The sequence below is a fragment of the Plectrocnemia conspersa genome, unplaced genomic scaffold, assembly GCF_051122295.1.
Source record: "Plectrocnemia conspersa isolate PC_06_02 unplaced genomic scaffold, ASM5112229v1 ptg000012l, whole genome shotgun sequence".
Lineage (NCBI taxonomy): Eukaryota > Metazoa > Arthropoda > Insecta > Trichoptera > Polycentropodidae > Plectrocnemia > Plectrocnemia conspersa.
Genome location: NW_028277176.1, coordinates 28,260,607 through 28,272,958, shown reverse-complemented (window position 1 = coordinate 28,272,958; position 12,352 = coordinate 28,260,607). Strand labels below are relative to the sequence as shown.

Sequence of the window (12,352 nt, the reverse complement as noted above, 5' to 3'; positions counted from 1 at the left end):
TTTAAAAAATGTTATAATGCAATAAACGTCAATTATCACATCCTTATCGTTATTTATGTCACTAAAAACGTTATATATGCTGATAAGGAGTTATATGAATATGCATTTTTAAAAATGGCGGCATTATTGATGCATTGCATTGTTTCCAGATTGCTTTTCATTGTCATACTTTCACACATGGTCTATCAAATATATTTTAGAGGTAATAAATACATATATTATAAAGCATTTTTTATTTTTTTCTCTAGGATGTTTTTAACAGTTACATTTTTAACTTTTGATATAGCCGCCATTCTGAAACAAGATGGCGGTTCGAATTGACCCAAACTTATATAAACTAATATATCTACAATGATAATTTAAAACAGTTTTTAGAAAATCTAAGCAAAACTATGGCATTATTTATTGGACATAAGTAAAAAAAAAACTTTATAACTAATATTAATTTTCTTTATTTCAGCTTATAATTCGGTATATGGAACTGTGAATTTTTAGAAGACTCAATGTTCATCTATCCTATACTTGCCAGTATATGCTCGCAATAATTGTAATGGGGTATTTCTTTGTTTTGATAGTTCCTTGGAATATATGAATAAACATTCGTTAAACGAAATACTACAATTTGAGGTGACTGATTTTATACACAAATTTACAGGTAAATCGGTAAAATATATAGTTAATACTGGTCTACCAGTTATTATGGGTAATATAGTGACCAGATTTTGAAAATATCAAAGGAGGACACTAATATCTCGGAAATTTTTGTCCGAGAAAGACGAAGGAGGAGAAATTGTTATGGGAGCTGAAAAATAGTCATTTCGGAAATTTTTGGTAGTGTATTACAGTATAAAACAACATTTAAAAAATTAGGAATAGACTAGTTAATGGCACTAAAGCAAGTTACCCAGGATCTCAAGACCTAAACATCTGCGTCTTTGTTTGAATGCATATTTAATTTTTTTTTAATTTATTTGGGATATCAGTATTTAGTACACGATAACTGCTGTTGTTTTGTTCAAACCGCCATGAAACTTTTCTAAAACATTAACTTTGTAAATATTCAGGCTAAGTTCGTTAGCCAACTTAATCTGTCACCTAATCATGTTTTTGTATCTCCATTAAAAATAATATCTTGAGGCCTTAGGCTGGAATTTTTCGACATACACTTTTTGGAAGCATTGAAATTTTTTGGAAGTTGCGATATGAGATTATATATTTTTATCCAAATCTACATATATGTATGTATGTATATAAAAAATATTTCTTTAGTTGTTGAATAAATCAATTTTATTATATTTGTTTTGTATGTTGATCTTTGGTTTAAATCAGTTTTTTTAGAATTGAATATGGTATTATATATTATTAAATTCTAAATAGTCTTACAAATGTAAATATATTATCGAAAATTAAAGGCTTTGCCAAACAGAGAGCGAAGCGAAAGCGGGGCGAGGCGTTTTTGTTTTGTAATACACCGAGTCCTTCGAGTCTCATCACACAGAAAAGCGAACGCGTAGCGTTCCAAGGCGTGTTATAAAAATAAAATAAAAATATAAACACCTCGCCACGCCTTCGCTTCGCTCTCTGTTTGACAAAGCCTTTAAGGCAGATTGGAATTTATTATAAATGTAATAATTTTCTATATGCGTTAACTTGCTAATGTATCTGTTATACTTATTTATAGGGTTATAATGATGCATATAAATGAAATTCATTCAAATGTTATACAGGAGGGAGTTTTTGCACTTTTGAAATTTTTTGTAACACTATGGATGTATGGCAGGTTGCCCCATCTTGTTGCATCCAAGTCCTCTAATCACGGCTGGAAAATATCCCTCAGCATCTTGACATATTTAAAAAGTACAAAAACTTATGACCCACCATATATTACGTTTATTTAAAAACGTCCAAGTAATATCAAAAATATCACCTCACGAGCCGCCACTTTTCTTTATTTACATAATTGCAACATGACAATAGATTCAGAAAAAAAAACAACTTTCAACTTTTAATTTATTTATTAAAAACAATAAAAAAAACATATAACCCAATGTCCAAAATAAAATAATAAAACATTGTATTATTTAAATTTATACAATTCAGTGTAATATTTTTAAATAGGCATTCTATTAGAAATCATTTCAAGTTTGATACTTTACAAATAATCAAAAATGCATCTTTAATACTTCAGTATATAAATTATTCTAATCAGAACCGTTTTAAACGTAAATAAACATCTGCAGGAATGATCAACAATAGTGCGTATTAACAATAGTCATAAAAAATAAGTTGTTTATAAAAATTATATTTATTATACATAACAAAATATAAAAATATATTTTCCTCCTCACAGCTTAGCATCTGCTTTCAGCAACGGCACTAGTTTTTGAGTGAGCATAACATTTCCGGTGATCTTCAATTTTCCTTTCATGAATGCAACTTGAGGGTTCAGCTTACCGAGGGCGATATCGACCATATCATCATCGGATACCGTCAGAGTGGTATCAGGTTTGCCCTTCTGCGGCTCACCTTCGTACACCTCCGCATTCTTCAAATCTAAAGCTGTTTATCAAAGAATTATAACTCAAATGATAAAATCTATAAATAAAAATTAAATATTATATAAGCGAAACTCACTCCATTGCTTAGCGCGCTTTCCGTTCGACATAACATTGTACAAGAAGACTGCGTTTACGGCCTTCGCTTTCTGGGGTTGGTCCTTTACTCCGTTCTTGATCCTAATGAAAACACCGTCGCTTTTCAGCTCAACAGCGGAAACGAAGTTCGCTTTAATAGGCATGTTTGACGCCGTTTTCAAATCAACGTATGCTCCTGAAATTATTCAAAGGTTATTATATTTAGTAATGTCATTGTCAAAATTAAGTAATGGCGATAAAGAACGAACAGTTCGTATCACAGATCGCGAATGAATGTCGATAAAAAGACTGCGCTGATAATGTAAAAATACAATGATCAAAGTCCGCAAGTCCAGTTCGATTGACAGCTATTAAAAAGCGGGCATAACAAAAAACTTACCGGCCATAGCCGTAACTACATAAAACTCGGCAATAAAAATGAGTCATAATTTGCAGTTTTTATTTGCTCAATAACCATAATCAATTTTTAAAAAAGGAAAATATTTAATTAATAATAATATTGTTATATTACTATTTTACAACATATATAAATGTTTATATACAGTATATTTTTTATACTCCCCCTCCCATTTAAATTTATTAAGACTGAATATATAAAAACTAGCATGTGAAAATAACAAAAAAATATGAGAATTACATGTACATATATAAAATGAAAGGTTTGACGTTTTATTATTATATAAATAAGAGTACTATGAAGACATTAGATTAAACTTTTACATAAAACGCAATATGGGGTATTATTTTTGACAATTAAATGGTCACTTCAAAGCTCCATAGTTCATAATAAAATGCAGGAACGTCACTTCAGATTTTTTAAAGGGGGGGAGAAACAAAAGTTTGGTCATTTGTCATTTTTTAATATTTCGATTTTATTAAATGACATGCATTTTTCTAGCTGAATTCAAGGAAGAACAGATGCCCCCCTTACCCCCACCCCAAATGACATCCCTGTTATCCACGTCAAAAGCGTCGCTATCCAAGTAAAAACGCTCGGTTACTTAACGTTCATATTAAGACTTTTTATAACAATATTACGATTTACAATAAACGAGAATCGAATGAAGCATATGTAAACCGAATTTTGACCAATAGGAGAGCGCAAAAAACAATTATCACTTCTCAGAAGTCAAAAATCCACGTCAAAAGCAACAAAATCGTGTCGGCACCGTCGCAGTGGGAATGCTTGGTAAAATGCCACGCCCCCCAAAAAATGTCTAGTGAAATGCCGTTGAAAACTGAAAATACTGAATCAATAAAAATTTACGTGATCGCTGAGAACAGGGCTGAATTAGAACAAATAAAACATAAATTGATAATAAATAAAACACTAGTAATTATATTTTTTTAAATTTAAACATATATAACCATAAACATAACTTTGCTGTCATATAACTTCGTTAAATCGTTTGAACCCGTTTGAAATTAATTTCTTGCCCGTTCATTTGGATTCAAAAGCCTACAATGAATCTGGGGCAAAACTTATCAGTGTTTGCAGAAGACATTTTTATGTTTATAAAATAAATTAGAAGGGACGATAGAATAACAATCGCGACAATCCTACCCCTATGACATTAAGTCCTTACACGTACTGGCGTATCCCTCCCGGCGAATAACCAATCACAAGGCAGAAATTTAAGGTCACGCATTGAACAATGTCATTGCCAACTAACTTGAAAATAAACAAATCGTAGATAGCGAATATGACAATATTTTTTTTTTGAATAAATAAATGCGTCAATCGCTTGGTTTTTTGCTTCACACGCGATGTGATAATATAATTATAATTTGACAAAATGTAAATATTTGTCTAATTCAGCTCAGTTTTGTTATCACATAAATTCTGCGTGTATTTATTTTATGTGGAATGTATAATTCTATTAAACCTAAACGAGGCTATCAATATAAGCTATGAATCATTTCACAAAGTATTTTTAATTTATTTAGTTTATTAGTTTTTATTTGAAGAAAATGTTATGAAATATTTACCTGTTATTACAACGTGACCAGTCTCTTTGACGCTCGTTTCGAAGTGAATCCTGTTTCCTTCTTTCCACATTGAAGTGGCCAACGTTTGACCCGGATACACAGGCTTTGCGAACCTCGCCTTCAAGCATTTCATTTGATTCGGATCATTATTTCCAAACTGCAACAAGATGTGACGGGCCGAAAAACCAAGGGTACACAAACCATGAAGAATAGGTTTCTTATAACCGGCCATAGTAGCCATATTTTGATCGATATGCAACGGATTAATATCACCGGACAGCCTTTATAATAAAAAAATATATTAGTAACAGTTACAACCTTAATCATTTTAACTCGAAGATAACATAACATACCTGTACAAAGCTGCTTGATCAACACTCGTTTTCTGTTCTAGAACAGCGTCAGGTTTGCGTTTCGGAGCTGGTAAGCAAGGTATGTCTTTTTGAGACTTGCGAGGACCACCGTATCCACCGGCACCGACTACGAAAACGCTCATTTGATTTTTTACAGCCACATTTCCATTAGCGTCTATTAGATTGTCTGTAAAAGAAATATATTTGATATAACTTGAATGTCAACGTTATAATAAATGTAAAAGTCTTACTTTCAACTAGAGCAATAATTCCAGAGCCTTTATCTAAAACGTCAATTACAGTAGTTGTTGATGTCAGTTTCGCATCACTTTGAGGCAGCTCTCCAACTATTTCAATATATTGCTCGCCGTGTAAGATCTATGAAAAATATACATTAAATATCTTCTGCACAAAATTAATTTGTTAAAACTGATATTTGTAATATATATACACATACATGAAAAGTAAATACAATACAATACGTACATTTGAAAAATTAGCTTCTTTTCCCTCAGGTAAAGCTTTTGCCACAATATTAGAAGTCATCGTTTCCTCCAAGCACGGAATAACAAAATAAGTCGGGAACGGTGAGAAATCTTCATTATTTTCATATAAATACTTCATATCCGATGGATTGTTAACAGTTGCACCGACTGCAAATTAATTCATATATTACAATTTCATGAATATTAAATTAAGATAGCTCAAGGTTTAAATAAAATGTCGCTTACTTCCTAATGAATATACAATAAAATCGCGTGCGTTTAAATTGCAATCCGATGTAACGGTACCTGTCGACGCATTAACATCTCCATCTTTCAATTGCTAAAGAAATAGATTTTTTTAATTTTTTAAATTGCTAAACAAAAATCAAAACTAACTACTGTTTACTTGTAAATTTTCCATTATGGAACTAGTAGCCTCTTCGATCGAATTCAATCTTTTAGCTTTGCTCATGTCAACAACAGCAGACCAGTTATCTCGCACATTTTCAATTGTAACATTTTCAGATATAGATTTTCTGTAAGTAGATAAGTTTTTTTTTTATAATTTAATAATAATATAAATTTATTAAATATATACCTAAGATGTGTTCCTTGACCTCGCACCATATGCACTTTAGCTGCCCATCCTACAGCGGAATCTATAATTATGCCAGAATCAGCGCACGACTCATGACACAGATAGCCCTTGAATATACATAATTTTTATTAAATCCAATTGCTAAAGAATAGGTTCATTCTCTTCACACTTACAACAACCGGAGCGATCAATTCCGGTCTCAGCTCGTTGAAGAGATCGGGCGGTAAAATATCTTCAGTCAAACGAGAAGCAGCCGTAGGTACAATCACATTACAGTGAATGTTGTTCTTCCTGCCTTCAATCGATATAGTGTTGCACAAGCCGACCAATCCTAATTTAGCAGTACTGTTGAAAATGTATAGTATAATAACTTCGTCCATCTAAGCTGAATGTGAACTCAAATTTAAAAGAATAACCAGTGTCAAATTTTTAGCACAAAAAAAAACCATCTCTACACAATAACAATTGCTTTGTGTGTAGTCATAAATCTCCAGCCATTATTTGACACTTGACACTTTTTGTATACAAACCTATAATTAGCTTGCCCAAAGTTGCCATAAATGCCAGAATTACTGGCAGTCATTATTATACGTCCATAGTTTTGCTTCTTGAATATTGGCCAAGCTGCTTGCGTTGTTTTGAAACTTCCTTTTACATGAACGGCTTGAATTATATCCCAATCCTGATATTAAAAAGCATAATTACATAAAAAATAATACACTAGATAAGATAAAAATTATATTATAAGAAAAAACATAATCTGTTGCTACATGAGTTACTATAAATATAATAGAGATACATATGTATATTTAGCATTATCTGATAAATGCGTAAATTGTTTTTGTATTATATACAATTTTCGCCTTAATCTTCATTACTCAATCAAGTATTTATTTTGTTGTTACAATATATGTATTAATGTAATTATAATAAGAACAAACTTTATCCTTTACGTAAAAACATCATGTATCGTTTTGTATATTTACTGAAACTACGATAAGAGAAAAATATTAATCTTAGCCATGAAAATATGAAGGGGGACAATGTCTAATATAAAAAAATTATAAAAACTATTCTACAATAAATTAACCAAAGATTAGGCAAACATAAAATGTTTTCAGTAACAAAACCTTTTTATATTATTTTGTCTTTAAAAATGAACAGTTTATTTTCAGAAAAATTAACTATGAACTAGTGGTTATCATAAAGACTAAATGAACTCGACAAAATATTTAATCAAAACTTCAAATTTGGAGGTTTATGCAAGTGTGATACCTTCTATAAAATTATTAAAAAAAAATCTTACATAATCGCTCAGTAGAAAGCAACAATTGAACAAATGTGCTTTGACAAATAAAAATACGAATAAAATCATCTTTCAAAATACCCAAGAATTTGAAAAGCAGCTCAACTTATTAGTAGTAATTATCGAATATTATATAACATATTTTTCATCATCATCGGGAAGCGAACACAATAGTTTTGCTTATACAGAGCCAGGAGACATACTGTTGCTTGATTAGAAGGGTTGTACATTAATAGGTGGTATGATAAATAGCAGTATTGCTATTGGTACAGGTAAGTAATTTTGGGGGGGGGGGAGCATTTGCCCCCCCCCCTTGAATTTGGCCAGAAAAATGCGTGGCATTTAATGAAATACTATGAATCTTAAAAAATAGCAAGAATATTAAAAAAACGACCACTGATGGTCCAATTTTTGCTCCCCACCCTTCCTGAAAAATGATTAAATGACGTCCCTGCATTGGTATAAAACAACACACTTGTTCACATCAATCGACTCGACACATTGTAAGAAGCACATCAAGACTAATACCCTACATCGATCCTATTTGATACTGATGCCTGCATTTTATATATTGTATATAATTCATATTTGTGCAATAAAACTATAAATAAAACATCTCGAATAATAAGTTGCAGTAATTGGCATATATATAAAATATCTTTTAAAATTTCTACTCAATTCATCAGTTAAATACCCTTATAGACAGTATAAGTAACATTTTGGGTACCAAAATTCGGTATATCAACTTTACTACTTTATCAAAAATTATCAAATCGGACGTCAGTATTGAAGAAAGAATCACATACATTTTTAATGGGCTGTAGGATATTTGTTTCAAGAGCAAATAACATTTTATAAACATATACTAAATACTTTGGTTAAGTTAGGAAATATGTCGATTCAAAAACAACCAATATTGGTAAAAAAAAAAACAAAACATAATAAGAATTCAAACATCAAAATTGTAAGCATATTTATATATACACTACAAATACACTGACGTCAATAGTGTATTTAACGCATTACAAGCCTCCTGAAGCACTTATACGTTATTTATAATTCTAACTTCCATTACGAAAATTATTTATAATGAGAACAGATGATTTATTTACATAATATTATTTTTTTAAGAATTATTTATTTCAACGTTTACAACCTATACAATGTTCCGGACCTCTGAATGACACCATAATCAGGTGCAAAACGGACGTGAACAGACTTTTTCCATAACTGTTCTTTAGTCGTAAAAGTTTTATGTAATTGACAGCAATAAAAATAATGGCGTCGATTTTCAAAAAGTTTTTATAATTGCAAAGTAAAACGATTTTAATATAAAATATTATTTTCATTATGTACTCATGTTTATTGATTTGTTTTGCGTGCACTACAATGCAATAAAATTACTCTGATTTATAGATATTACTTGCTTTTTTACCACTTAAATCACAAAATTCGATTCCCGGCGCATAAGTTCATTGAATAGTCCCTCTATAGAATATAATAGTGAAATAGTCAACAAATAAAATATTTAAAATTTCGAAAAAATAAAATAAAACATAATGTAAAAATATTTTTTATATAATATAGAGAAGTGAAGGTTTTGAAAAAGCTAATATCAAGGAAAAGAAATTTAAAATTAATTTGATATAAGGCGGAGTTCAAATCTTTTAAAGGAAAAAAATAAATTCTTTGAGTTTAAGAGAGAAGATGACTCTGATATTTAACGATGAAATTTTAGGATATGATAATTGATTCCGCAGTAATATCTTTTAAAATCAGATATTAATTATTTACATTTTTAACTATATGAAAATCACAAATTATATTTATAGTCAAGTCAATCACTGTGTGTGGAGGAAGATATTTTCTCCTAACAGCGACAGAAATATTGTATAAAAGTAACTATTTTTTCACATCAGGACACCGCTAAGGCTTCGTTCATCAGTTGGCCTTGGAACACACACATTACTTCTGCCACTTGAACTAGGGAATGAAAAGACTTAAGGACAATCTCGATACGAATAGTTTCGTCAATGAGCTAACAAAACTTAATATAAATACATTATCGTGATAGCGATATATATCGCTGCATCAAAACCAATAAGTGAAATATTCTTTTGTAAAGTATAAATAAACAGTAAAACAAATATTTTTGTACCTGATCAGAGATCTTTGCTACACTCTTATCGCGCAAAATTCCAGCATTGTTGACCAATATGTCCACACGGCCAAAGCTTGCCATAGCCGATTCGATGATCTTCTCGCCCTCGACCACAGAATTGTAATTAGCAACAGCGATTCCACCTTAAACAGCAGTGAAACGTGAATTTCACATAAAATTTAAATATTTTCTAAATGTTTTTATACCATTATCAATGATTTCCTGGACGACTTTATCGGCAGCGTTGGAAGATTGTCCGCCACCTTGCCGTCCGCCTCCCAAATCGTTAACAACCACTTTAGCTCCCCTAGCAGCAAAGAGAAGGGCATACGTCCTACCTAATCCGGCTCCAGCTCCGGTGACGACAGCGACGCGACCATCAAACCGTAAATTGTTCATTGTAGACACAATTGAATATCTGTAAAACAAAGAAAATTTTATATCGTTCCAAAGTGATGTGGTAATAAAAACATGTAGTATTTTCATTACAATCCAGTGATCGGATATTATTCAGATTAACATAAGACACCGGTAGGAATCTGGGGCGAATCTTAAGAATTATATTTTTTATAAACCTAAATCCAAATTCATTCTAAAAATTTATTTGTTCATTTGTTTATACATTTTTTTATTTATATACATACATCGCTGTTCTGACATGTATCAAAACGTTTTTTTGCTACATAAATACATTTTCAAATTTAAAGAGATTAAGTGCAAACGAGCGGCAGTGAGTGAGCGTTGATCAGAACAGTAAGTAACTGTGCAACAAATCTACTTAAAAAAATAATTGTATATAAATAAATAAAATTTATAAACAAATTTTAGAATAAATTTGACACCCAATAACGGTAGTGTACAGTATTTCCTTTAAACGTACCGGATAAAAATAGCCGTTGTATAAAAATAAAAATACTCGAATCGCATTAGATGTAAATTTCATAACTTTCGAAATGAGACTTAATTCTAGGAAGATAAAATTAAAAACTCCCACAAACCAGATAAATCAATCCACAAACGCAAAAAATTACGTCCGAAGCAAGTAAAAGAATCAGCAGCACTATTTGCAAAAAATGGCAAACACAAACAAATGCACTTTGACACCGTGACGTTTACCGATAAAGTGACTCGATGTAACGATCTGTCATCATTGTAACTGTTCGCTAACGAGTTATAAATTAAAATAAATAAAATATATCGACAATAAATATAATGTTAGTAAAATTATATTACCTATTCGACGTGCAGCAAGCGTAAATATTCCGCTTACAATGAATCGAATTCCAATTGCATTAATTATACATTCAATTCAAATTTTCACTTCGACGTTCACGGAAACTAACTCATACATATTTAAACTAATTTACATGCGTTCTTTAGCAGTTCTATTCTGGTAGTGAGTTCAACTCTGAACTTGTTCAAAATTTATAAAATCGCATAAAAAAATTGAATATGTAAATTTCCATTTACTCAGCGCCTATGTCAAAATCCGGGATGTTATTTAGGCGGAGAGCAAGTGGCGGCATTTGCCTCCCTTAAATTTAATCAGAAAAATTCAAAATACAAATATTAAAAAAAGCTGAAATGCCGTCACTAATTCTAAACCAGGAATTATCGAGTTTCGAACTTATTAAGAAATATTTTTTAAGATATATCATTTCAGTGAAATCATATCGGAATACATTTTACCAGTAGATATATTACCAGTAAAAATATAATTTATCTGGCAGGTGCTAGCAAAATTATATGATACTTTTCCATACTTAGTAATATAAGATGACCAGACGTCTTTAAAAAGTTTGTCCTCCTTTGTCCACCTTTCGTTTTTCTTTGTCCTCCTCGAACAGAAATGTCCGAGGTGACCTTTTTTTATTTTTTCAGCTCCCGCAGCATCTCTAAATGAACAAAAATTTCCAAAATTACCTTTATTATTTTAGTGTTCTTCTTTGATATTTTCAAAATCTGGTCAAGTAATATATTTCTATGTAATATATTTCTACTAGCGGAAGTATAATTTAACTGATAGTCTCAAGTAATATATTTCTACTAGCGGAAATATAATTTAACTGATAGGCGCTAGTGAAATTATATGCTGCTCTAAAATATCTATGAAGCTCAATTAAACAGTTGCAAAACATTCATTTGATGTTCAAACCCAAACCTAACCTAATGAAAGTTTTGAAACTAATTATTGAACTATCATTTGGTCAATTCCAAAATATAAACTAAGACAACTCATTTCTCATAGGATGTTTGATATTACATTATGTGTTAAAAATATGATAGCTATCCTTACATATATTACTGCGAACTTTTGATATGAGAGTATTGGTTAAAATATATTCAAACCGAATTTTGGTCAATAAGAGGGCGCAAAAACAATTATCATTGCTCAGAAGTCAAATATCCACGTTAAAAACAATAAAATCGTGCCGGGGCCGTTGCGCGTGTCGGCGATGGCGTGAATTTTTTATTTCTGAGAAAGGATAATTGTTTTTTGCGCTTATTTATTCATCAAAATTCGGTTTAGATATGCTTCATTTGCTTCTTACTTATCGTAATATTGATATAAAAAGTCTAATAATAAACTCCGAGCTAATACCGAGCCGAACACTAGATAACCGAGCGTTTCGGCATGATTTTATTGCTTTTGACGTAGATTTTAAATAGGGAACCACATTGAATTTTGAAATATTAAAAATCGACCACTGACTAGTCAACTTTTGCCCCCATCTGAAAAAAGCTGAAATGTTATCTCTGCACAAATCTGTACATTTTGCCGAAAATAATAAAAAAATACCACATC

At 30.9% G+C, this 12,352-nt stretch overlaps 1 protein-coding gene across 2 annotated transcripts; it reads right to left on the bottom strand.

The window, feature by feature from the left end:
* Positions 1-1,996: 1,996 nt before the first annotated feature.
* On the bottom strand, positions 1,997-10,909 carry Mfe2 (peroxisomal Multifunctional enzyme type 2). Of its 2 annotated transcripts, none has more exons than XM_088200713.1 (14): positions 10,780-10,909; positions 9,753-9,964; positions 9,544-9,689; positions 6,610-6,761; positions 6,253-6,424; positions 6,080-6,186; positions 5,888-6,017; positions 5,728-5,821; positions 5,483-5,649; positions 5,248-5,374; positions 4,997-5,183; positions 4,644-4,924; positions 2,635-2,829; positions 1,997-2,559 (listed from the first exon to the last, which is right to left on the bottom strand). In XM_088200713.1, exons 2-14 carry the CDS (start codon positions 9,943-9,945, stop codon positions 2,345-2,347), a joined length of 2,166 nt encoding a protein of 721 aa, XP_088056839.1. In that variant the 5' UTR covers positions 9,946-9,964; positions 10,780-10,909; the 3' UTR covers positions 1,997-2,344. The 2 variants fall into 2 exon arrangements, with proteins under 2 accessions (XP_088056839.1, XP_088056838.1); XM_088200712.1 differs by lacking the exon at positions 10,780-10,909 and adding an exon at positions 10,545-10,608.
* Positions 10,910-12,352: the final 1,443 nt, after the last annotated feature.